This window comes from Corvus hawaiiensis, chromosome 18 (genome assembly GCF_020740725.1).
Source record: "Corvus hawaiiensis isolate bCorHaw1 chromosome 18, bCorHaw1.pri.cur, whole genome shotgun sequence".
In the NCBI taxonomy this organism is placed as follows: Eukaryota; Metazoa; Chordata; class Aves; order Passeriformes; family Corvidae; genus Corvus; species Corvus hawaiiensis.
Genome location: NC_063230.1, coordinates 8435819 through 8458719, shown reverse-complemented (window position 1 = coordinate 8458719; position 22901 = coordinate 8435819). Strand labels below are relative to the sequence as shown.

At 45.0% G+C, this 22901-nt stretch overlaps 1 protein-coding gene across 17 annotated transcripts in view; it reads left to right on the top strand.

The window, feature by feature from the left end:
* Window positions 1-22290, top strand: part of FBRSL1 (fibrosin like 1) — a 508012-nt gene extending 485722 nt beyond the window's left edge. For 7 of the 17 annotated variants that reach the window (XM_048322613.1, XM_048322607.1, XM_048322604.1 and 4 more), the window contains 11 exons: window positions 1507-1742; window positions 3858-3908; window positions 4820-4915; window positions 8301-8372; window positions 8942-8980; window positions 9825-9896; window positions 11118-11250; window positions 14389-14466; window positions 15913-15996; window positions 17013-17253; window positions 19283-22290. In XM_048322613.1, coding sequence (XP_048178570.1) covers window positions 1507-1742; window positions 3858-3908; window positions 4820-4915; window positions 8301-8372; window positions 8942-8980; window positions 9825-9896; window positions 11118-11250; window positions 14389-14466; window positions 15913-15996; window positions 17013-17253; window positions 19283-20516 — 2336 coding nt within the window. In that variant the 3' untranslated portion in view covers window positions 20517-22290. Of the gene's footprint in view, window positions 1-1254; window positions 1416-1506; window positions 1743-3857; window positions 3909-4819; window positions 4916-8300; window positions 8373-8941; window positions 8981-9824; window positions 9897-11117; window positions 11251-14388; window positions 14467-15912; window positions 15997-17012; window positions 17254-19282 lie in introns of all 17 variants that reach the window. The other 10 variants (XM_048322606.1, XM_048322605.1, XM_048322609.1 and 7 more) reach the window with 10 other exon arrangements.
* The last annotated feature ends 611 nt before the right edge of the window (window positions 22291-22901 follow it).

Here is a 22901-nt window from a genome sequence, read left to right as displayed (position 1 = left end):
AAGTGATTGATTTAGACATTTCTAATGTTACTGTAAAAAATTGAAGTGAAAGAACTCCCTGCAGAACATGAAATAAAACTTCAAAGTGCAGGTGTTCTTTTGCCCCTTTATATTCAGAGCAGTAGTTTTAAAGGGTTGTTACAGTGAAAGAAGTGGATTCATGTAAATTCAGAAGCAAGTAGATCGGTCAGGACTGGGTGCGTGTCATCCATAGGTGGGGACATAGGTTGATCTTCACTTAAAAAATATATAACCTGTTGGATGCTGATCCCTGTTTGAAGTTCTTAGGCAAAGCCACAGATGGATTTAACTGTTACACCAGCAGACATTTTGGAAAAGTGGACACTGGTCCTTACTGTCTTCAGTGACATCATTTCTAAAGCACTGTTGTCTTCCCCTTCCCTGAACCACATTCACATTCATGCAAGTTGTTATTCCAGAGGAAGATGCTGAGAAGAGGCCACATCATAGGGTGGAACATCTTGTTTCAGCAGTCATTGCAACCTTGATGAGATCTTGAGCCACTTCAATGTTTCTCCTCTTCCCACTGATTCCTCCTCTGTATTTTCTCAGAGGAGAAAAGCCTGGAGGCAATGACAAAAAATGAGAATTACAGCCTGTTAAAAATGGAGAAAAGGACTGCTAGGTATTTAAGATCTCAAAAAAATCTTACTGCAAAGAAGACCTTGATTTGTAGGATGGATGTTTCTGGTCACTGCGTGCATGTCCTGGGGCTGAGAAGGGGGGATGGCACAGGGTTGGATGTCCGAGCAGGCAGTTTCCAGCCACCCAAACCCCCAGTTACCTTATTGCGCTGCACATCTTGTCAAAATTTTACCTGTGAAGTACAAATCTGTCAGAGCATAACACACATCCATTTTCAGTGTGTGTGTGTGTGTGTGCGCGCCTCTCTCTGCCTGTCACGCTCTCAGAGGATGAAGGTCAGTACTGCTCGTTTTACAGCGAGCTGTCGGCCTCCAGGGCGCTCCCCAGCACCTTGCTGGTGCGGGAAGGTGCGGCTGCCGTGAGGTGTGTTCCCGGAGGGTGTGTTCCCGGAGGTGTGTTCCCGGAGGTGTGTTCCCAGAGGTGAGGCCGCGCCTCTGAGGCGCGTTCCCAGACACACCTCGGTGGCAGCAGGTGCCGGGGAGGACGAGAGCCGGGCGGGGCGCGGGGCCGCGGGCGGGGCCGGGCGGAGTGCGAGCCCCGATGATGTTTTCTGCTGTGATGACTCATGGTGTTCTCTCTTGCCTTTAGATACCAGCCTGTTGATATCATTCAACCAACCAATCATGTATTGCCAGCCTCATTCGGGGATTCTGATTGGTACTTTGTCACAGGCATCTCTCTTACCTCCACCAATGAGTCCTCACGTAGAAAACCACCACAGCATGACCTGCAGAAACAGGGAATGCCAGGTGAATATTGACTCTTTCTCCTCCGTCTTTGTGGTACTCACAGGCCCACGGGCCTCTGTGTCTTTTTTTTTTCTCTCTCTCTCTCCTCTAGATCACGAACTGCTCAGGCAAGAGCTGAACAACCGGTTTTTGGTTCAGAGTTCGGACCGGGCCGCTGCCTCACTTGGCCCGGTGCCGCTGCTGAGAGCGGAGTTTCACCAGCACCAACACACGCATCAGCACCAACACACCCACCAGCACACATTCACTCCTTTTCCATCCAGCTTGCCCCAGACGCCGCTCATGCCGCCCTCTGCACCTCCCATGGTGCGTACCCCAGCCCAAAATGTGAGGATAAGTAGAGCATCTCTGGTCAAAAAGCCTAACCCACTCTTGTCAAACAAAACCCGGCCCTCTTCATTTCAGCCAGGCGTGCTGTCCCTGCCCTTCCAACCTGGAGGCCAACACTCCCAAAGGGACCCCCTTTCCACCCAGAGCCCCCACACCAAGCCTCCTGGTCCCCCTGCTGCCACCCATGAGCAGATACAGCACCCACGAGACAAGTCCAGAATCCCTTTAGTTTCCTTTTTGTGTGTCCTGCTGTGTATTTCTAATCCCCCTTTCCCAGAGCCAGCTGCCTTGACACACCAAAAGACACCAACCAGGATGCCAGAGGATGGATGGCTTCCAGCCCCAAACACTGTCCCCACAACTGCTGGGTGCAGGGCAGACCGTGCTGGCTTACCCAGAGCTCTCACCACAGTGCAGCATCATCCGATACGAGTTCTGTCCCTCTTCCTCCTAATACCTGATCTGTATTGATTTAGGCATTTTATGACTTGATTACATCAACAAGCACTAATTTGTGTGTGGCTGGTTCTGCTGGGAGAGATCCTCCTGTCCGTGTAATAAGCATTTTGTCATTGAATTTGCTTGTAACACAATGGGACTTTGCTGCAGCTGTTACAAAATTGTTAGGGATCTGCTACAAATGGATTTTGTCAGTACTTTAAAACGCACTCTCTCCCCGTTTCTGGCAATTACTTTTTGAGATTGAAAGCACAAGATTGAGCTTTTTTTCCCCCTCTCAGCTTCACACTGTGTCCAAAATGCAGAAACAACCCTGTATAAGGCTAGCAAAAGCAGCATTTGGGAAGAGCTTCCAAGGACTCAAGGAGCGTAGTGTTCCCACTTTTCTTTCCCACTGCTGACTGCCCGATGACGTTCTTGGGTTGTAATCTGCTTAGCAGCAGGACAATTAAAAGCAATATCATCCACCCAAAATCCAGCCCCAGGTGTTTGCTCAATGTACTCGTGTGTAAACACCTTCCCTTCTTTCCTTGGTCTGTGTAAAACAATCCTGAATCTTTTCTCAGAAGTCTCCTGTGTTATTTAAGAACTGTGATACCCGAGCCTGTGAACAGCTCCCTCCCCTCCCACCCATGGCCGTTGATGTCAGCCTTCAGACCAAAAACAACTTGCAAGGCTCTTTTGTTATATTTCACTCACATCTTATATTCCACTAGATCAGGTCGGCTAATCCCAACACCAGAGAAGAGTGTTGAAATTACAGCTGCATGTGTTTGGTAATTTATGGTATTTACACTGGAGGGGACATGGCTCCAGTAATAACTGTAATTAATGAAATTACAAATCTACTCTCCTGCACATAGAGGAGTGTGAAACAGCAGCTGACTTGCCAAATAAGCAGCTTTTCATGGGGTCCTACAGCTCCCTTCCCTGCCTTCTTCCCCACTCCCTCCTCCCCAGCAGAATGTACATACTGTTCAGAAATGCAATGTGTGTGTGTTTGGGTTTGCTTCTGAGATGGTACAGGACAAACAGGACACAGACTACACACATGGAGGTGTTAAAACCCCATGCTGGAATGGAAAAGGTTTACAGTCACCTTTTCTCTGGGGAACTCTCCCTTTTGCAGGGGAGAGGGAATATACTGAGATTTGTTATTTAAAGTAATTAAGCCCTTTCCAAAAGAATTTTGGTGCTTACAGGAACCCAGGAAACTGGGAATTGGTATTGGCTGCCCCACAGTAGATGTTGGGGTCTAATGGAAAATGTTTCTTACCTGCTAGTCTGTGATCTAATTCAGCGATCCAGGGGCAGATCCCAGATCTGGACCTGGAGCTGAACTTCCCTGTGTTTCGCTGCTGCCGTTATCAGGACTGCTCTCTTCCCAGAGCAGGAACCTGTCCATGCAGTGCCTGAGACAGGGTTCTGCAGTGAGCCTTGGAGGTGCCCAGCGTGGCCTGGGGGCTCCTCTCTGCTAGCCTGGGGAAATCAGTCGTCTCCCCGATGAGCGAGTATGGAATAACCAGTCAGTTCTGCTCTGTTAAACGCTTACACACGGGCCATGATTATTTGTCTGTGTTGAAATCCTGATGTGTCTGCTACTGCCAAAACCAAACTCACCTGTTTCCTTTTTTTTTTCTCTTTTCTTTCCAGTTTGACAAGTACGCTCCCAAATTAGACAACCCTTACTTTCGACATTCCAACGTGAGTGCTCACCTTTCTCGTTGGTTTCTTTGTTAATGGTTCTGCTTGCTCTTCTTTTGCTTGTTTTCAATTGATGAGTAGTGTTTTGATCCATTCATTTCTAAAGCTCTTTTTCCATCTTCGATTTTTATGTTTTTAAGGTACCAAGTTTTCTTTGGGCTTTTTTTTATTTTTTTTTAAATTCTCTGTCTCCTGCATTTTTGCTGCTGCGGCTCTGTATCGCTGTGCCTGGGATGGCAGGGAATGCGCAGGAATTGCTCAATCAATGGTCATTGCAGTACCTTTGCAGCTGGTGCTTCTCCCAGTGCAGCAGCCCGGAGTGCATGGCTCTTTCACAAGGTTTTGCTCAGGTCACAGGAGTAAGTCAGACTGGTGGTTTCTTCCTGGTGCTCCCCACTGCTCCAAAGCACAAAAAACTACATGTTTTGGGACTTGTAAAACTGCTGTGTGTGCTCAGGAGAGGCCTAAGCAAAATTTCACCTAGCCTACACAACTACAAGGTGGTATGCATGTTGCCTGTCGTTAGAGTGCAGTGCAGCATCTTGTGGTTCCTTTTGCTTTAAAAATTAAAGCAGGTCACGTTTCAAAACAGAATCAATTTGTTTGCAACAGCAGAAAAATGCAAAGTTAATGGACAGTGAACATAAACCCCAAATTATGCTCTGTGCTTCCTGCAGTAGTCCACAATTTTTAAAGGCACACTCGTTCAGCACTATCTAGAAAATTTATCAGATGAGTGCATTTTTCAAGTTTTGGCTTTGCTCTTAAAATTTTTGAAAGCAAATTTATTGTGTATTTTCACTGTGGCACTTGTTCAGCACAGTACTATTTTTGTATGTGCCAGGCTTGGCACCTACCTCCATTATTGTTCAAGTCATCCTGTGACATAAGCATTTCTTTTTCTTTTGTAGTTCTTTCCAACCTATCCTCCAGCAATGCCTGGAATGCCACCCATGCTTCCACATTCAGGTCCCTTTGGGTCACTTCAGGGAGCATTTCAACCGAAGGTACAAACTTCTTCTTCTGAAGGCTTTGTTCTTTTTCTGGGAGAGAAACTGTGTTCAGAGTCTTGTCTCTGGTGATTTTGCAGCACGTGATTTGAATAGCAGAAGTGCAGCACAGGGTTGGAAAGGATCACCCCGCAGAACTGTGAGCATCCTCTGCACAAAGCAGCCAACTCTTTAGCAGAAATTTTCTTTTGGCACTGCAGATCCTTCCGTGGAAAGGATGTAGTGGTTCACTTGGGAGGTCTGCTGAAACTGGAGGAGAAGCATACAGTGAAGTGCATTATTTTGATTGAAATATTTACAGCTCATAATAGACCGAAGAGTCCCAAATCATTTTATAAATCTAATGGTCTGAGATTGCAAAAGATAAACTGTTTATTCCCAGAAAAAACAATGAGAATTTGACTGCACAAGTGTGGGAACAATAGGGAGAGACTGCTGTAAATGGGCAGAGCAATTTGAAGGAGCTGAATTTTTATTCCCAGCTCCCAGCTGACCTTGGGCAAGTCGCTTAAACCTTCTGTTCCTCAGCTTCCTCATCTATAAAGTTATCTTGCAGTGGGTTTTATAAGGGTTGATTAATGCCTGCAAGCTTCTTTGAGATAATGTGTTTGAAAGGTGCACTGCAGCTGTAACATGTCATTACAACTAGCACTGATTGGCATTTGGAAATGTTGCCATGATAACCCCCATTTTTTGGCAAATTCTGTGGTATGCACTGCTTTTTTTTTTTCCTCCCAGACATGTTCTTTTTATTAACTATTTTTAAATGTACCAAAACTGTTAAATCTCTCCGAACAAGAAATAATGGATTGTATCTATATAGCATTTGTTTGAAAATGGAGCATGTACTCCATTTGTGAGGTGACATGTTCAGCTTCCTTACCTGCTGTGATTTTAGAGATTTCTTATCTTGAACTGCATTTCCATAGAACTCTGCTACTGTGTGAGAAGGCTTGAAGGACCAGTACTGTAGCCAGGCCATTCCTGTTTGCATTTGGAAGGTGATTTCCACACCCACACCAGGCAGGTCTGTGGGATGTGCTTCCCTCAGCAGTCTTGCTGACGTCAGTGGAAGTCAGTAATTAGCAACTGCTGCAAATAAGGCCTTTTACCACCTTCCCACTTAACTTAATGCTTTTGATGGAAGCCAGAGTATTTCCTCAGTGCCCATCGAATCCTTGACATTATTTTGGTTTAGGGATACATTACAAATAGCAGAGTCTCTAAAATGGCTTTGTTCAGTGGGAGCTCTGTATGTAGTGGCTGCAGGCCTAGAGAAGGAGCAGGTCATGGAAGCACAGGGAGCAAGAGGGACAGAACATGGCCATCCCTTGATGAAGTTTGTCTGCCAGTGTTAATTGTTACTACTGCAAGGGGTGCCAGGGAGTCCCTACAGACCCTGAGTAGTCAGGGTGTGAATTTGATTTTCCAAGAAAAGGAGCTGCACGAATAAGGTGGCATTGGACAAATTTTGCTGACGTGCAGCCAGGGCTGTTTTGCCATAAGGCTCCTTCCTGTTCATGAGGAGCTGCTGCTACACCAATGGCACCTTCTTCTGCTTTCCATCTTCACTACAGAGCTTCACAGATCCCATCTCACTGTAAAATACCATTAGGCCAAGGAGCAGTTGCATAGCGAGAAAGAAGAAGTGAGCACAGACCCTTTACATTTTTAAGCAGTTCCTAGTGCTGTTATAACTAGCTTTTGATGTATTTTAGTGATAGATAGATCCAACATTTGCTAGCTTGAGTTTAAGCAGTGCAAGGTCACGCTCTGGTGCCATGGTTAATCACTGACATCATTTGGTCTCTGCACAGTGCAGTATTTACATACAATCTAACATCTGAAAAAGAGGGGGATAGGTTGAAAAATGGATCTGCTGCTTTGGCACATTACTTTCCAGTTTCCCAGAGGAGGCAGAGCTGAGCTCTAGGCAAAGCCACTCCAGTCATCGTTACCGCGTCGTTCTTCCATGCTCTCTCCCTCCCAAGCTGTTTAACTAAAGCCTGCATAATCACTACATACCTGATGATTTGGTTTTGGCACTCTGACTCCTGCACTTCTTGCTTTCCAAAGCAGAGATCTTGGTTTTGTTTTTCCCCTTCCCATGTCAGTTGCCTACAGCTGTGCGTGTGAGTCCACTGCACATAAATCCAGGCTGACGGTAAATTTCTCAGCGAGTTTCCCAAAGGCCATTTCTCACAAGCTAAGAACTTGAAAAGGTCAGAAGTATTCAGTTTACTTTGCTGGAGGAAGCATTCACATCTTTCTCCAGGGGACAAAGGGACAGGATGACACCATGCTATTAACATGTTGTGATCTTAAAGCTCTTGCCTGTATGAAAGCTGTAACTTATTTGCCACCTTATATCTACCTCAGCTGTCAGAGAGGCCCTGAGAGCTCTGATCTGCCTGGGGAGTGCACTGACTTACCTACACACACCGGAGAATTCACTCTTTAATGAGCCTGGAAGTTATGTAGCCTTAGACAAACTAAAACCTACCTTCCCTCCCACACCCAGGATTGTACTCATGCCTTGTACTGTTTAAATCTGCTATAATTTGACCTAAAACATGAGTGAAATAATCTCTTGGGGAATGAGGTTTAACCCCTCTACACTCAGCTGTGTGGAGGCACCAGGTGCAGTTGCTCTGGAGTGGGAGATGGATGAATGCCAGAGTGAGGAGATGAACGAGTTCTTGGGGATCATCTAGGACAGGACAACAGGTGGGATCCGGAGGAGGAGGAACAGGGATTCATTCAATGAGGTGTTTAATTCTTGCTGGAAAATGATGGGGTAAATAATGCAAAGCTATAAAAGACCCACAAGCACTTTCTAAGGTTTCTGGTTTTGCCTTGTCGAAGCAAATAGATGGGCTGTTGCTGGTTCAGGCATTGTTCCCTGGCCCCAGTCAGAGAGGGGCCATGGTCCAGTGTGTGGAGTATGGGACTAGGATGCTCGAGTTATTCTGTTCCTGACTGCTGTGCTGGTTGCTGCCTGAAAAATGGAGGGAGTCAGGCCACCTCTCTCATTCTCTCTCCTACCTCCTCTCCTGCCTGTTTTGTCTAAAGAATAATATTGGGGAGCAGGGACTGTCTCTTCCCATGCACATGCACATGCACAGCACAATGGGGTGTGATCTCAGCAGGGCCTAGGGGTGCTGCTGGAATACTGTTACTGCTGCTCAATAATAATAAATGACATGGTGGTTAAATGCTGTTGGCTGTCAGTAAGAGATAACATTTAGCACTAATGTAGCAATATGCGTGTTCAAAGCACAGTGCAAACATGGACTAATTAATGCTGTTAACATCAGATAGAGATGTTAAATGCACCACTGGTATGATACAGTATTATTCACGCTCTGTTCTTGTCTTTCAGACTTCAAACCCTATTGATGTAGCAGGTAGACCAGGCACAGTCCACCATACGCTGCTGCAGAAGACTCCAGGGGTAGGCAACAATATATAACCTTCTTTTCAGCTTATCTGGATTTACAGTAAACACAGTGATTGCTGATAAAAAAAGGAGTGCAGGCTGGTGAGCAAATTGGCCTTCTAGACTGGGAACATGCAGTGAGGAGAGAAGTTGTCTTTTTCTGGTGAGACGGTAACCTCCACCAGCCATGAATTCAAAGGGGGGATGTATTGGCTTCTTTCAAAAGTCAGAGGAAAATGGGACAGGAAACCCCTTCAATATCTATCCCTTAAGTATTGCTTGGAGAGTAGTTTTATGCGCTCCATTTCAGAATGATTACAAGGTTCAGAAAAGCACTGGCACTGTTCAGTTGCTGGCATGAAGCTGCTTTGTTTATCATAAAATTCTGCTGAGTTTGGTTCAAGGAATGAAAGAGAAGTTTTAAGCCTTTTTTAAGCCTTTTAGGTTTCCTGTGTCACAGGGGACTTCTCTGGAACATTGCTTTCTGAATGCTTTTACTTGTTCAGAGGAAGGAAGTTCCCCACCTTTCTGTATATTGGCTAGTTTTAGAAAGACTGATTGTTTTATTTCTGCTTTTTCCATAGGTGTCAGACCCTTATAGGCCTCCAGTAAGAGTAAGTAAGGTTTGTGGGGGATTTTATATACGTATCTATACACAGATGCTTGGAATACTGTGCATGTGCTTTTGAAATTTGACATGTCCGGTAGAAAAATCTCATGCTCATCCTTTACTTAAACCAAAATGTCAGTTAGCTCTCTGCCACTTCTGATTAATAACATTTAGGTTGAATCCCAGCCTTATTTTGCATCCATTTGTGTGCATTAATAGTTCACAGTATGAAATGAGGGTCACAGAAATAAATGACTGTGAGCATGGGCAGACATTCACCAGTGAACAGATTCATGGTGGCTGAGGTCAGTGTGCTGATGTTCCACATAAAGAGTGGAACAGTGAGTACCACAGCTCAGCTGAAAACAGGGACTTGTTCAGCTGTGGCACTGCTCATCCTGGGGATTGTTTGTCCGTACCCTTTTCCTCCCCAAAAGCCAGCAGCCATAATAACCACACATGACTTAGCCTGCAGTGCAGCAGGGGTGAATGAACAGGGCTCTTTTCAGAAACAGAACTCTGAACCATTAGTTGCTTTCTCTTAAGCATGGCATACTGTTCTTTGCTGCCATTCATTTCAATTTAGGAAGGGGGGAGTGCACATAGGAAAGAACAAGGCAGGATCTCAGATGTCCATGAGATGGGGAAGATATCCCACATTCTTCCTGTTTCCTTCTTAATTTAAACATCATCTGCTGCAGTACAGAAGAAAATGTTGATCACCCATTGTGCCGTTTTAGTAATCAGCCTTTCTCATTGCTTAGCTGCCTGGTTGACAGTAAGGGAAATGAAATGTTCTATCTGATGTAGATTGCTAACGTATAAATTAATCTAAATTCTTGTGCTTTCCACTGCAGAAACCCGGGAAGTGGTGTGCGGTTCATGTACAGATTGCCTGGCAGATCTACCATCACCAGCAAAAGATAAAGGTAATTCGGACGGGTTCTGGAACCAAGCCAAGTCTTTTAGCTTACAGATTGTATTTGAGTGAGTAATGGGCAGGAAGCAGTTACTGTGGTGATTCTCAAGCTTGCCTGTATTGATTAACTAATACTTGCACTCCTTTAACATTTATTGTAGCAACTGTAAAGTTTATCTGAGGGCAAAGGAGCTGGGTGGAAGGGTGTACAGCCAGAAAGAGGGTAAGAAAGTGAGGGGGAGAGTAATTTCCCCAAGTCCATCTTTTTTTTACAAAGCATGCACATTTAATGTCGTTTCCTTTCTGCATTAGTACCTCCTGTGGAGGAGGTAATGAAATGGCCAATGTGGTGAAGAACATTACAGAGCAGAGAGCAGGAGAGTAGATTGATAACACCAGTGTTAGAGGTTGTGGGGCTTCCTGTGCCCATGTGATGGTGGGCAGAGGGAGGGGGGTTTAACACTCGAGGTGTAACAGGATGTAGGTACCCTGGGGTGCTGTTGCAGGCTCGAGGCTCCCTATGGCATGTGGAATAGCTGATAAAGGGACTTGTGTAGATTTTATTTTTTCATAGCTCCTGCAGTAGTTATTTTGTCCCGTTAATGAAGGCTATTCTGTGCTTAAGTAGGTGCCTCTGAAAGGGGCATAAATTTTTATAAGCAAATACGTAATCTTTGAGCTGGCTTCTATGACTAACGTGCAGTTCTGGCCATGCTCACTTCTACAGGGCAAGGATAAAAACAGCCTCACAGCTTCCTCCATCCTTTGCCCCTTGCCTGCACACTGAGCTGTACTGGCTGCAGGAAGGGCATAGTATGGGCACGTCTCTCTCAAACTGGAGAGGCAGAACAGACGAGTCCATCACCCAGCTCTCCAGGCTTCTGTCAGCAGCTTTGTGCCTGCAGAGTAGTTTTTGTCAGGCTGAGAGTGCAGACTGCTCCTGGGGTGCCGTGCACTCGGTGTATCATGTTCCTGCTGCAGCGTGTGCTGCGGGGCTGAGTGCTCCCTGCAGACCTTATCCCTGGGATGGGGCAGGCAGCCGAGAGGCCGCGGGGTGGGATGGCCCTGCGGAGCCTGGCAGGGCACGACTGCGCTGCGTGACCGGAGACGCTGCTGTCACTCTCGCTAACGCTCCCTGGCAGGGCTAAGGAGGAGTGAGCCTTGATTCCCTCTCTTTTTCTCCCATTAAAAAGGAAGTGTATAATGAGATTGGTTTTATATCATTTGACAGCAAATGCAGCTGGATCCCCACAAGCTAGAGATAGGTGGTAAACTTGACCTGTTCAGCAGACCTCCCGCCCCTGGAGTGTTTCCAGGCTTCCATTATCCACAAGATCTTGCCAGGCCTCTGTTTTCTACCACAGGTAAGGGAAGATCATTCCTTGTTGATTTAAAAAAAAAAAAACAAAACCAACCAACAGTCAGTATATGTCATGCATGTCTTTACAGCTACATATGCCTCAAAAATAGAAGCAAGGTTGGTTCAAGGGGTGCAGAGACACTGCTGTGACCAGGGCTCTGCCACCACCTCCAGTGCGGGATCCTGTGCACATCACTGAGCTGCAGCAGTTCGCTCACAGTCTTGTCTGTGCAGCTGGTTCTTATGTGCCTGATTAATAGGGTATAGAGTGATTTTTTAAAAGTGATTTTGACAAAACACTTGAAAATGTTACCATTGCACAGGATTGGAAGTGGCCTCAGTCTCTTTCTTGCTTTTATATGCGTGTTATTCTTGTCAGCTTCTCCACTCACCAAATTTGTTTGTTTTCTGAAAACAAGGGTTTTTTTGTAAAAGGAAAACTTCAGTAACAGCATTGAAAATATTACAGAAGGTGTATTTGTTAAGTGTTTGTTTTTTAAATAGAAAATTCCCCTATGTGTTACAAAATTTAGCACAGTCTAGGGCTTAAAATGGTATATTGAATTTACAAAAAGCCCCAAAGAATTAAATACAGTTTACGCTGATCAGTTGTTTTCCAGTCTGTTGGAGAAGTAATTACAATTATGCAATTACCAAAGGGCAGTAACCTTCACCGTGTTGTTCTCAATGGCTCCGACCATGGAAGACTGCAGCTCTCACATTCTGGTCTGGGAGGACAGTGTGGATTCATGTGGACTCTGTCTACCAAGTGCCAAATGTTGTTTTTATTCTCAAGCTTAACTTTCCTCTCAACTTCTTCACATTTTCTGTCTGTGTTTGAGATGCCAAAGTCTGCATTCTGAATGAGCTGCATCAATTGACGAGATGTAACTTAGTTCTTTGTGTATGTAATTAATTGGCAAATAATGTAATTTTCTCCCCTAATTTTACTCTGGTTTTATGATGCAATATTGCACAATCACCCTAACTCAGTGCATGCATGGTCATATTCAGCCTTGGTTCAACCCTGTTGAAATTAATGACGTTAGAACTGTTTTGAACTCTGTCCCAAACATGCCAGAAAAGCAGCAGATGAGGATCAAGCTGAAATTTCTGTGAGAAGTGAGTTTCAAATGCAGATGGCCTTCAGGAACTCCACCAGTGCTTCAGTCTGTCTTTCTGCTCTATCTGTGGATGGAAATGGTTAGGTATCAAATGCACATTTCTACCACATGTGATCAGTGCTGGTACCAGCTCTACATTGTAGGGTGCTACCCTTTATTTTGGTCTCTATAAAGGTACTTCGATAGTACAAGGCCAAGATACTCATTGCATCTACTTGGATGCATAAGCACAGCTTATTTACAAACCTCTGGCTGTTTCCTATGGCAGATGTTTCGTTATCACTGTCCTCAGTCTGTCCTGTGTTGTCATTACAAGAACCTTGTTTCGTGTCTGGTTTTGCTACTGAAGGCTGTTCTGGACAGAATTACCCTAACAGGCAGAAAAGCACCAGTCCAGTTGGTATCTAGAGTTTTTTCCCTTAAAAGATGCAAGCATGGCTTGCTTTTCATTTGTAAAAGCAGGAGGGGAAATAGTACAAAATAGAAGTATTAAAGAGGGCAAACTAATAGAAAACATTCAGTAGAGAGAAACAACCTTACAACAACTTGTCTGTGAGTATATTAATCACAGGAGCCATCACACAGTAAATCCAGGTAAAAAGTGCTGTCAACATGAGCAAACACTGCAGCTGGAATACATGGAGGAATAAATCTTTTACCCTGGAATATCCAAGGCATTCTTTTCACCTTACTGAACATGTGTGCAGTTGATGTGAATCATTGGTTCTGCTGCATTGCCTGGTTACTGGGGGAGACATAAGTTATCTTAGGGCCACCTGTCTCCAGGACGGATGCTGGGCTGCCTGGCAGACGCTCTATTTAATAACTGCCTGACAGCCTGCAGTGCTGCTCCTGGCTTTCTCCAGAGGATTTTTTATTATCAGCCCATGTAGTTGAGTTTGTAAGCCGTCTCCTTTGAAGAAATCTCCCATCCATTATACACCTTCTGAAATCTTAAAGGATTAGAAAGATGACAGTCTCCATCCGTCTTGAAGCATTGGAGCAGTCAGAATGTTTATAGAGAGGTACTAGATAGGTCTCGTTGTTGTGGTCTCTCTTAAGTTTCTTCAACTCATTTTCTGGCTGCTTAGGTTTGAGGTACCCAAGCTGGTGAGGGACACAGAGCTCTGTCTCCCTCTCAGGTTTCACAGTTTGCTTGTGTCCTGGACACGTGAGTGTGTTTCATAGCGACCATCAGTGGTTGGGCACTGTCACCAAGGAAGGCCAGGTCAGGGGCTGAGCAAGTACCCCAGTGACAGGTGACACCAGTGCTTTTCACACTCAGGTTACGAGCCCATTCAGATTCACGTATGCCTGCCTGCAAAGAAAGAAAATCTCTCATTTTCTGCTCTGAAAAGAGAGCGGAGTTTTCTGCATGAGCCTGGTCCACCCTGAAATACAGGGCAGACCTGCTTGTTTCACCCCCTTCCTTCCCCTCTCCTCAGCTTCATGTAATCCAGCATGCTCAGCAGTGGTGTTCTTTCCCACAAGGAAGCACAGCACCGTGGCAATGAGAGTGTCTAGGAAAGGGAAAAAATACCGAGGGGAGCCTGTAGATGCAGGGACAGATGTGAGAGCGTAGCTGGAGCTCTCATGGGAGAGGCATGATTGATGTTCCCTGCGTGCCTGTCATTAACTGATGTTTCGTATAGACTCTAATCAGTCACTTCCGAGCACCTTCTGTCTGGGCCCATAACCTGGGCTGACCCTTTTTAATGTAAACATGGAGTAATGACTGAAAATGTCAGACAAAGAGCTTGGCTTCCTCATTACTCCAGGTGAGCAGCAGCTCTCAGTGCAAGGTCTCCTCCTGCCTCCTAGAGCCCTGTTACAGACTCCTTGGCAGGGTTCTCAGGGAGATCCAGCCTGTTGCTCACCCGGCCGAGGTTTGGGGTCTTCCCTTGCTTTTGCTGTTTGAATGTGGCCTTTGCATCCAGTTCTTGAATGTGATGGCCACAAGCTCTGTGTATACAAGGAGTCACTTGCCCCTGAACTAAAAAGGGATCTTGTTCTCACAGGTGCAACACATCCAGCCACCACCCCTTTTGGTCCCTCACCTCACCACAGCAGTTTCCTGCCTACGAACCACTTGGCAGGTAAGTGTAAGTAACCCTGCCTCCACCTCTGTACCTGTGCCCCCTTCCTGGCTCTCAATGTGGTCCTGCACTGTAGCACTAGGGGAGGGAAAGGCTTTAACTGCCTCAGGATCCAGAAGCTGGCCAGCTTCTCATCCCTGCCAGCTCCCAGCACATCCCCTCATTGTCCCCCAAAGAAGAGGGCAGTGCAGAGCTGTCACATCTGTCACTGCTGGGACACTGCACCAGAGCCAAAATGTGACCTGTAGAGTCCTGTGCTCCTGAATGTGCCCGAGGAAATGGGGGAAATTTATGCAAAGATACCTCAGACAAGCCTCAGCTTAAAATGGGCTCCTCCTGTATCATTTTCCACCTATGAAAGGTCTTGACTAGGTTCTTCAAAAGAGTTCAGGGAACAGTTCCTGGCAAATAGTTGTTCTGCACATTTTGCCAGCCTTTCAGTTTCCTAATTGGCAGTAAGTAGAGCCTGATTTTCTCAAATGTTCTCATTTTAGAAGCTCACAAGCAGCTCATTGCCAATTAAAGTTCAAGCTCTGTTGATTAATGTTTTACTAACATTCATCCAATCAGTAAATGTGGCATGCCACATGACCTAGTAGACTGTTTTTTCTCTTGCAAATACCCAGATTTACATCAATTCCTGAACATTCTGTCAAAATTAACTATCTCTGTGGAGTCACTCAGCTACTTAATATCAAAGAGGAAGGGCAAGAACATCTGTTTTAAAATAAGTAAATAAGCAAATAGCTGTTTGCTTAAAGATCCAAGCTATTTGTGCCATTTGCCTTGATTTTTTAAATGTGATATCTGTGAGGAAGTGGAGAGCAACCTTACCTCCTGTAACATGGCAAGTTAAGGACTTGAAAGGGACACTCGAAAAGCCAGTGGGCAGGAGGAGGAGTTGTTTAGAGATGACTAGTAGGAAAGAAAACAAGTACACTGGTAGGATTTAACCCATAGCTGTCTCTGGAGTGTGGAAGCCTGAGTCAGGCTATGTGCTCTCAGAGAGGAACCTCCTCTGGTGATGGGTGCCTTTACTGGGAAAAAAGTGCAGAAACAAGACAATGCATCTCCTCAGTGCTGGCCAAGGGGCCTGCTGAGATTCTTTCAAGGCAATTGCAATGCTTCTACTATTAGTACTGATAAGGAAAGAGAGTTATAGCTCAGCAGCCACCCTAATTTCAGCTATTAGACATTAATTTCTAGCTTGCTTCTGACTCGCATACAAAAGTTTATTACAGCACCTGTTTGCAGAGTGAGCACTGAATCCCTTCTCCATTTTAACATGATGGGAATTTTCTGTGCAAAGAACCTTGCAATGAGAAGGATCAGCTTAAAGTCTGGCCTAATCCTACTTGGATTCAAACCGTTAAGAAGGGGAGGGGTGCGTTTCATTCTCCAACATTCTTGGCTAAATGCCTGCTAAATCCCTGTTTGCCTTTCCAGATCCATTTAGCAGGTCAAGCACCTTCAGCGGCCTTGGGAACTTAGGCAGCAATGCCTTTGGAGGATTAGGCAGTCATGCTCTGAGTAAGTACTGGCTGGGTTACTGCAGACAAATATCCCTTCCAGAAAAGCCACATGCTAATATTTACAGCAGCTGGTGGTAGTTTTTAAAGAAGTTTAATTCCTAACCTCCATTCTCCTATCTGAAAACACTGCACCTAAGATTTCCAGGTCTCTGCGGTGGGAGCTTTTCTGCATGTCACAGAGATCAGTGGCTGTGCTCTGTGCCTCCTCACTGCTGAGGGTTGCTACCTTGTGTGCTCAGAGAGACACTGGAGCTGCAAAACCCCACCGAGCTCTGGGACCCTCTGGGCACCTAAAGTAACACCCTTCACCAGCGAAGATGCACAGTGGAGCAGCTATTGATACTTCTTCCAATTTGTGTAGATATCCTCTGTAACCATTGACTGAAGTTTAAATTACCTGTATAAAATAATTTTACTTCAAAAACATGTTACCTGTAGGCAAAACGTGCTTGAGAGTCACACATAAGAGAGCACATAAAAGACCGTGCTTGTGCATCTCATGGTGCAACAGGAATCAGCTGAAGATGGATGGAGGAAAATCGAATGACTGTTCTGAAAAGCCTACAGCCAAGCTCTGTGTTTATACACACACATACATACCACCAAATACTCTGGGTTCTTCAACAAAAAAGTCCCTGAAGCATCAGCTGCAGGCAGCTGATTGCTTGTAACTATGCACAAATTAAAGTTTCTACCAGAGAGAGGAGCTGAAGAAAAATACTGCTTTTGTGCTGGAGCCCTTGCCTGGGGTGGGTGGAGAAGAGAAGCTGGGCATTTTCAGTAGTCTCTGAGTTATTGAGGTGTATAAAGCTTCCTCCAACAACAGCCTTAAAAGAGCTGGTGGATCTTACACCCAGTGTTGGAATTATCTATGTCCACTCACTAGTTGCTCCCCCTCACCATTAAAAAGTCTTGAAAGGACAGTTCTGGTTGTGACTAATATTGTGAAAAATGTCTGTATAATTATTTGGTTTGAATTATTTTTAACTCTTCCTCCCCCTGCCGTTATTCTAGCTCACAACAACATTTTTACTCACAAAGATGGCCCAAACCTGCAGAATTTCAATAACCCCCATGAACCATGGAATAGACTCCACCGGACCCCGCCGTCCTTCCCAACACCTCCACAGTGGCCCAAGCCAACGGACTCAGAGCGAAGCTCCTCGGTGACAAACCATGACAGGGACAGAGAGCGGGAGCGGGAGCCCGAGAAGAGGGATCTTTCTCTGAGCAAAGATGACAGAGACAAAGAGAGGTGAGCACTGTGGGCTTCTGACCACTTCCTCCTGGGACTATACTTCCTCTCTGTTTTTTCTGTTTTCCCGAACATGTTGCTTGTCCTTAAAGCAGCTGAGAGGCCTTTCCCTCAGATAAGTACAAGTACTATCATCACCAAAAAAATTCCTCTTCACCTTTTAGGATTTGTCTTCTGTGGAAATATGGTAAACTAGTCCCTGCTAGTAGGTTAACAAAAAGCACCAGGCTGAGGAATTGGGTGTGTTGCTGTGGTTTCAGTGTATACTTGGCTGTTTTCAATGCAGCTGCTTTAGGATTGCTGTGCATCCTTAAATGGTGATGGTAGCATTGTGATGGGTCCTTTGGAAACAGTCATAGTTCTCATTAATGTACAGATATGCTGATGAATTCAAATGCTAGCTGGACATTAACGAGATAAAAATGCAAATGCCTGTATCTGGAGCAGTGTGCATGAATCCATTAGCAAAACTGATTTTAAAAAATTGCATTGTGGGCAAACGCTTATTAACGATGACAGGCCTGTATCACCTGGGCTATAGTTACTTCATTAGCTCCCAGTTACATGATTTTGAAGCTGTGAAGCCCTTTATATTTCAGAGGCCAGTCGTCTCCAACAGGCTACTTCTTTGTAGGCAGTAACAGCCTGCACGTCTTAGATGTGTGTGCTTGACTAGTGATAGGGGTTCATAGTTTGCCTGAAGAGCTTTTAATGAGATCTTCAGGCAATACCTGTGAACAAGATTGTATGGCAGCAATAGGCTGAGAATCATCTTACTTTAAATGTTAAATTGTCTGACATCCTTGCACACAGATACTGTTCAGGTAGGAAGCTCCCTTCTAGTGAATTCTAGTGGAATTCATTTGCAGACCAAGGTTACTTTACTCCCAAGAGTGTTCACACAGGGGTTAACAGCTCTATTACATTTCTATTAATTTAGCTTAAGCTGTCCCCAGCATCCCTATTTGGACATGGTTTTAATAAACCACATCCTTGACCAGCAATCATGACTACCACAGAGGAAGAAAGCTGGGTTAGCAAATGCAACCATAAGGGATAAATTCTTACACAACTCCCCAAAACACCTCCAGCTTTCAGTGCTCAGGTCTTAGAGCTCTCAAAAGCAAACACAGCATAAAACTTAGGCATCAGTGAACCTCTCAGCTGCATAATGCAGTTCTCTCAATCACACCATGATATTTTGCATTTAAAGTGTCTCTCATTCAGAGCAAAGTGCTTTTAGAAGGTAAGCACTATTTATTCCCCTGTTAAAAAGGTGGGATTAACTGTGACTAATTGGCTTGCTCAGAGGCAGAGGTGCAGTTGGAAATGTAAACCTTTGTGCCTCTCTTTCTAAACCATGGATGTTGTCATCAAACCCCTTGTTTGTCACAGCAGGTCCTCTTGAAACACAGCTCAGTTGCTCAGTCTCATGGCCAATTCAAGCATGTTCCTCCTGAAGTACCTGGTGTACCTGCAAAAACTGCCAACAACAAAAACTCCTGCAGCTCCATAGGAAAATCAGCCTCACCTTATGGCTGCTTCCAGTCAACAAGGTTGACTTGGGAATGACCTGCATATATTTCTGTAGGCTTCTGTTTTGTGTGCCTGGATCCATATTTTTGGAAAGGAACCTGAGTTTTATAGCTGAGAAAGAAGGTCGTTGTCTAGCAGCAGGATGTACACATGAACACACAATAAGCTTTTTTTTAAGAAAAATAAGTTGTCTAGAATTCTTCTTTCCCTACATTTCTCAGTGAAATGGTCTTAGGGTGAATATAATCTTCCAGCCACATCCCCAATTTAGTCCCACATTTGTGAACATTTAACTTTTTTTGTCTTTGAAGTATGTAAAGGCAGCTACTGCATGTCCCTTAGCATAGCATCACAGCTGCAGCTGATGTTTGCAGAGTTTTCCAAATCCTGAGCAATCTCAAAGTGTACAACTGGACACAGCACTGTGCACGCCCAACATCACGAGTGTATTTGTTCACACATAACCAAGGATGTACCTTCCGTGTTTTTACAGAGACCTCCTGGATAAAAACAGACATTCGAACAGATCCTCACCGGCATCAGCCCCAGTGACGCACCAGATAAGCAATCTCATCCGCAGCAACAGCCAGAGCTCCAGCGATCCCATCAGGCAGGTCAGCCTCGGGGAGAGGGAGAGGTCCAAGGAGCCTGAGCGAGAGCACCCTGACCGGCTGAGAGAGCCACCCATAGCTGAACACAAGATCAAAGAGAGCCGTTCTCCAGTGAAGGAAACTCCAAGCCATGATAAGAGACCCTCTGAGGACAACACAAAGCCAGTAATCCAGTCTGTATCCCCATACAGCAAACCTGCACTAAGTGAGAGCCTGAAGCTTACCAATCTAATGAGCAAGGACATGGAGAGAAAGGCAGAGCTTCCCAGCGACCTCCAGAAGATTAAAAATGACATCAAAGTCAAGGAGGAGAGGAAGGAAGACAGTGATGTGCTGGTGGTTGGGTCTGAGCCTTCCCAGCACTCCCGGTCAGTGGAGCATCCCCCACCGCCCACTCTCCACGGATTATCATTGCCTCACTCGATGGCTGCCTCCATGCCCATCTCCATGGGCAGCGTGCACCAGATGAACAACATGAATGTCCTGGACCGCAGCAGGATGATGACCCCGCTCATAGGCATGAACCCTTTGTCGGGAAGAGAGAGGCTGCCGCATCCCGGATTTTCTTGGGACCCGATGAGGGACCCGTTGCGAGATGCCTACCGGAGCTTAGACCTGCACCGTCGAATGGACTTCCAGCTCCGGACGGATCCTATCCATAGGTTTCCTACCACCTCTGGCTTTTATGACCATGAGCGTTCCTACAGAGACAGGGAACCACACGACTACAACCACGAGAACCTTCTGGAAGCCCGCCGAGAGCAGGAGCGGTTGCGGCAAGTGGAGGAGCGCGAGCGCTTGCACTTACGGGAAGAACTTGAGCGTGCCAGAATGCACCACTTGCACTCGTCCCCCATCGAAAGCCACCTGGCACATGTGCCATCCTTCATGCCTCATTTGAGCGGGATGCATTACCCCAGACTGAGTCCATCCACTGCCATGCACAACGGGATTTTGAACAGGAACCCGCCGACCGCAGCGCTGAGCGCGCCGCCGCCTCTCGTACCAGCCAGCAGCACCAGACCTGCCTCCCCTCGCAGGACTACTCCACTCACAAACTCAGAGTCCAGGGACTATTCCCCCTCTAGGAACCCCAAAGAAGTAGAGGCACGATAGTCCCCAACATTGAATTTTAAACTCACCTGTACATAAAACAAGCAAGCAAACAAACAAACAAAAAAAAACACAAACAGGAAAAAAAAAACCAACAAAAAAAGAAAACAACAAACCTTTTACAAAATGCACTGCTGTAAACTTTTTTTTTAATGTAAAATTTGTAGAAGTTAAGCACATTTCCATAAATAACGGGGTTGGGGACTTTCCAACAAGAAGGTTGCTGAGAATGGGAATTTAATATATAGGTATTGATTTTTGGTTTTGTTTTTTGTTTCTGTGCTAAAAAAAATGAGTTAAGAATATCAAGTTTGTACATTTTTTCCCAAATGTGAGAAACATTTTTAATGGATTTGTATTTTTTTTAATTTTGTGCTCTTTATTCACTTAAAAAAAGAAGAAATTTTGCTTTTGTTTTTAGTTAAATTTGCATTTTAAAGGCCTCAGATCCTTAAGAAAAAAATACCCAGGGTTTCTTAAAAGTATTATTTATGGAAATACTGTAGTTTTACAGTCCACTGTGAGGTTCCCTTCTGAGGCCAATTGATCACTTACCTTGGTACTTTGGAACCGAAGTTACAGATATATATTAAAATATTAATAATAATAATAATGTACAAAACTGTTTGTTTTTTGCCTTATTATATTATGCAGAAATTTAAGAGGAATTTTTTTTGACTTCTTGTTTTAAACAAAAAAAAAAAAAAGAAAACAAACTGTAAATATTCTGTTAATATAAATGTACACCAATATTAAATTCTTAACATAGGTAGACTTTATAAAAATGGTTTCTAGAACCACTCTGGTTATTTGTTAACATGGTTACAACTCATACTCTTGTCACAGTCAGAAGTTCACGCTCAGAAAGCTCAGTACGGCATATATACTTCAACTATGCAAGAACTTGGAGGCAGGTCTTAGTGGATGTTGGGGGGAGGAAGGTTTTAAAAAAAAAATTAAAAAAAAAAAAAAAAACAACCCAAAAACAACCAACTCGCAACTCTGGAGACATAATGGCAATGGCATGTGAACAGGAAGAAGGCTGCTTGTGTTTAACAAAAAAAAAAAGAGAGACTGAATTTTTTTGTACAAACACAAGGGACAGTTCGTCAAGGAAAGAGAAAGACACACGCTCCTGGAAGGGAATTTTGGTTTCCTACTTTTCAAGCTGGCAAAAGCAGATGGAACTGGCACAGTACCATGCGGCAGACCCTTTCCTTATTTTTTTCCTTTTTTTTTTCTCTTTTTTTGTGTTGTGGGCAGGATCGCTGGCAAGCAAGGACAATTTTCCGTGGACCCCTTGTGCTAATTGTGCAGTGTTCTTATTGGAATCTGTATACAAGACAAAGTAGAATTTTAGGAGTGCAAAAAAAAAGTCTAATGGTTGATTAAAAAAAAAAAAGAAATTCTGATATATTATCTATAGTACATGAAGACCATAAGCAAATGTTTGTTTCAGTGTGGTTCTGCCTTGAACTGCTTTTTGGCATGATTTATTTTTTATTTCCGATTTTACTTTTCATCCATATGTAAATTTTGCCATGTTTTACTTGCTGTACCATCCCCCCTTCCCTTATTTTATTTTTCAGTGTCCATGTTTTATATATCCTGGGCTTTTTCTCTCTAGTTAATTCAGCCATCCGCTACTATTTTCTTGGCTCTGTAACTCTTGTTTCCCCCCCTCCCCGTCCTCCCCCCTGCACCCCCTGTAATTTTAAACATTCAGTTTCCTTGTAGATCAATGAAGATAAATACAACATTGATTTTGGATGAAAAAGGCAGTTGAGTGTTTGTGTGTCGTAGCCAGCGCTGTTGACTCGAGGCTAATGGTTTATTGACGGCTGGGAGGAGGCAGCTGGCGGAAGGGGCTGGTGCTGGGACAGGGATTTGCTTCTGCCTGTGAATCCTTCCCAGCAGAAGGAGCACGGTCCGTGACACGCTCTGGAGGCCGTGGCTGCTGTCGGGATTTGGGGTTTGGGGAGGAGAGCGGAGCGGTGCCGCCCGCCCTGCAGCATCTCCACCCCACGGCCCGGGGGCACCTGGGGCTCTGCGCCTCGGGGGCTGGTCCAGCATCTCCTGCTGGGGGAAAGAAGGACAGAAAAGGAAGCGTGCAGCAGTTCATTTGGAGGGACCCTGCTGCCGGCGTCACCACGGGAAGTTTATCGCCTCAGGCGCTGCTCTCCACTTCCCATTTGCTTCCCCAGCCTTTCCCGTGGGCTGAGCCATCTGCGGGGGGATGGAGCCGTGCCCCGAACCCCTCGTGCTCCGCGGCTGATGGAGCGGTGGGCGACGGTGCTTTAGGAGCATGTTACAGCTTCTGGGTTTAGGTTTGCGTGTGACTAAATTACTGAGCATGAAAAAATAAAATGGAAATAAAATTGCAGGGTC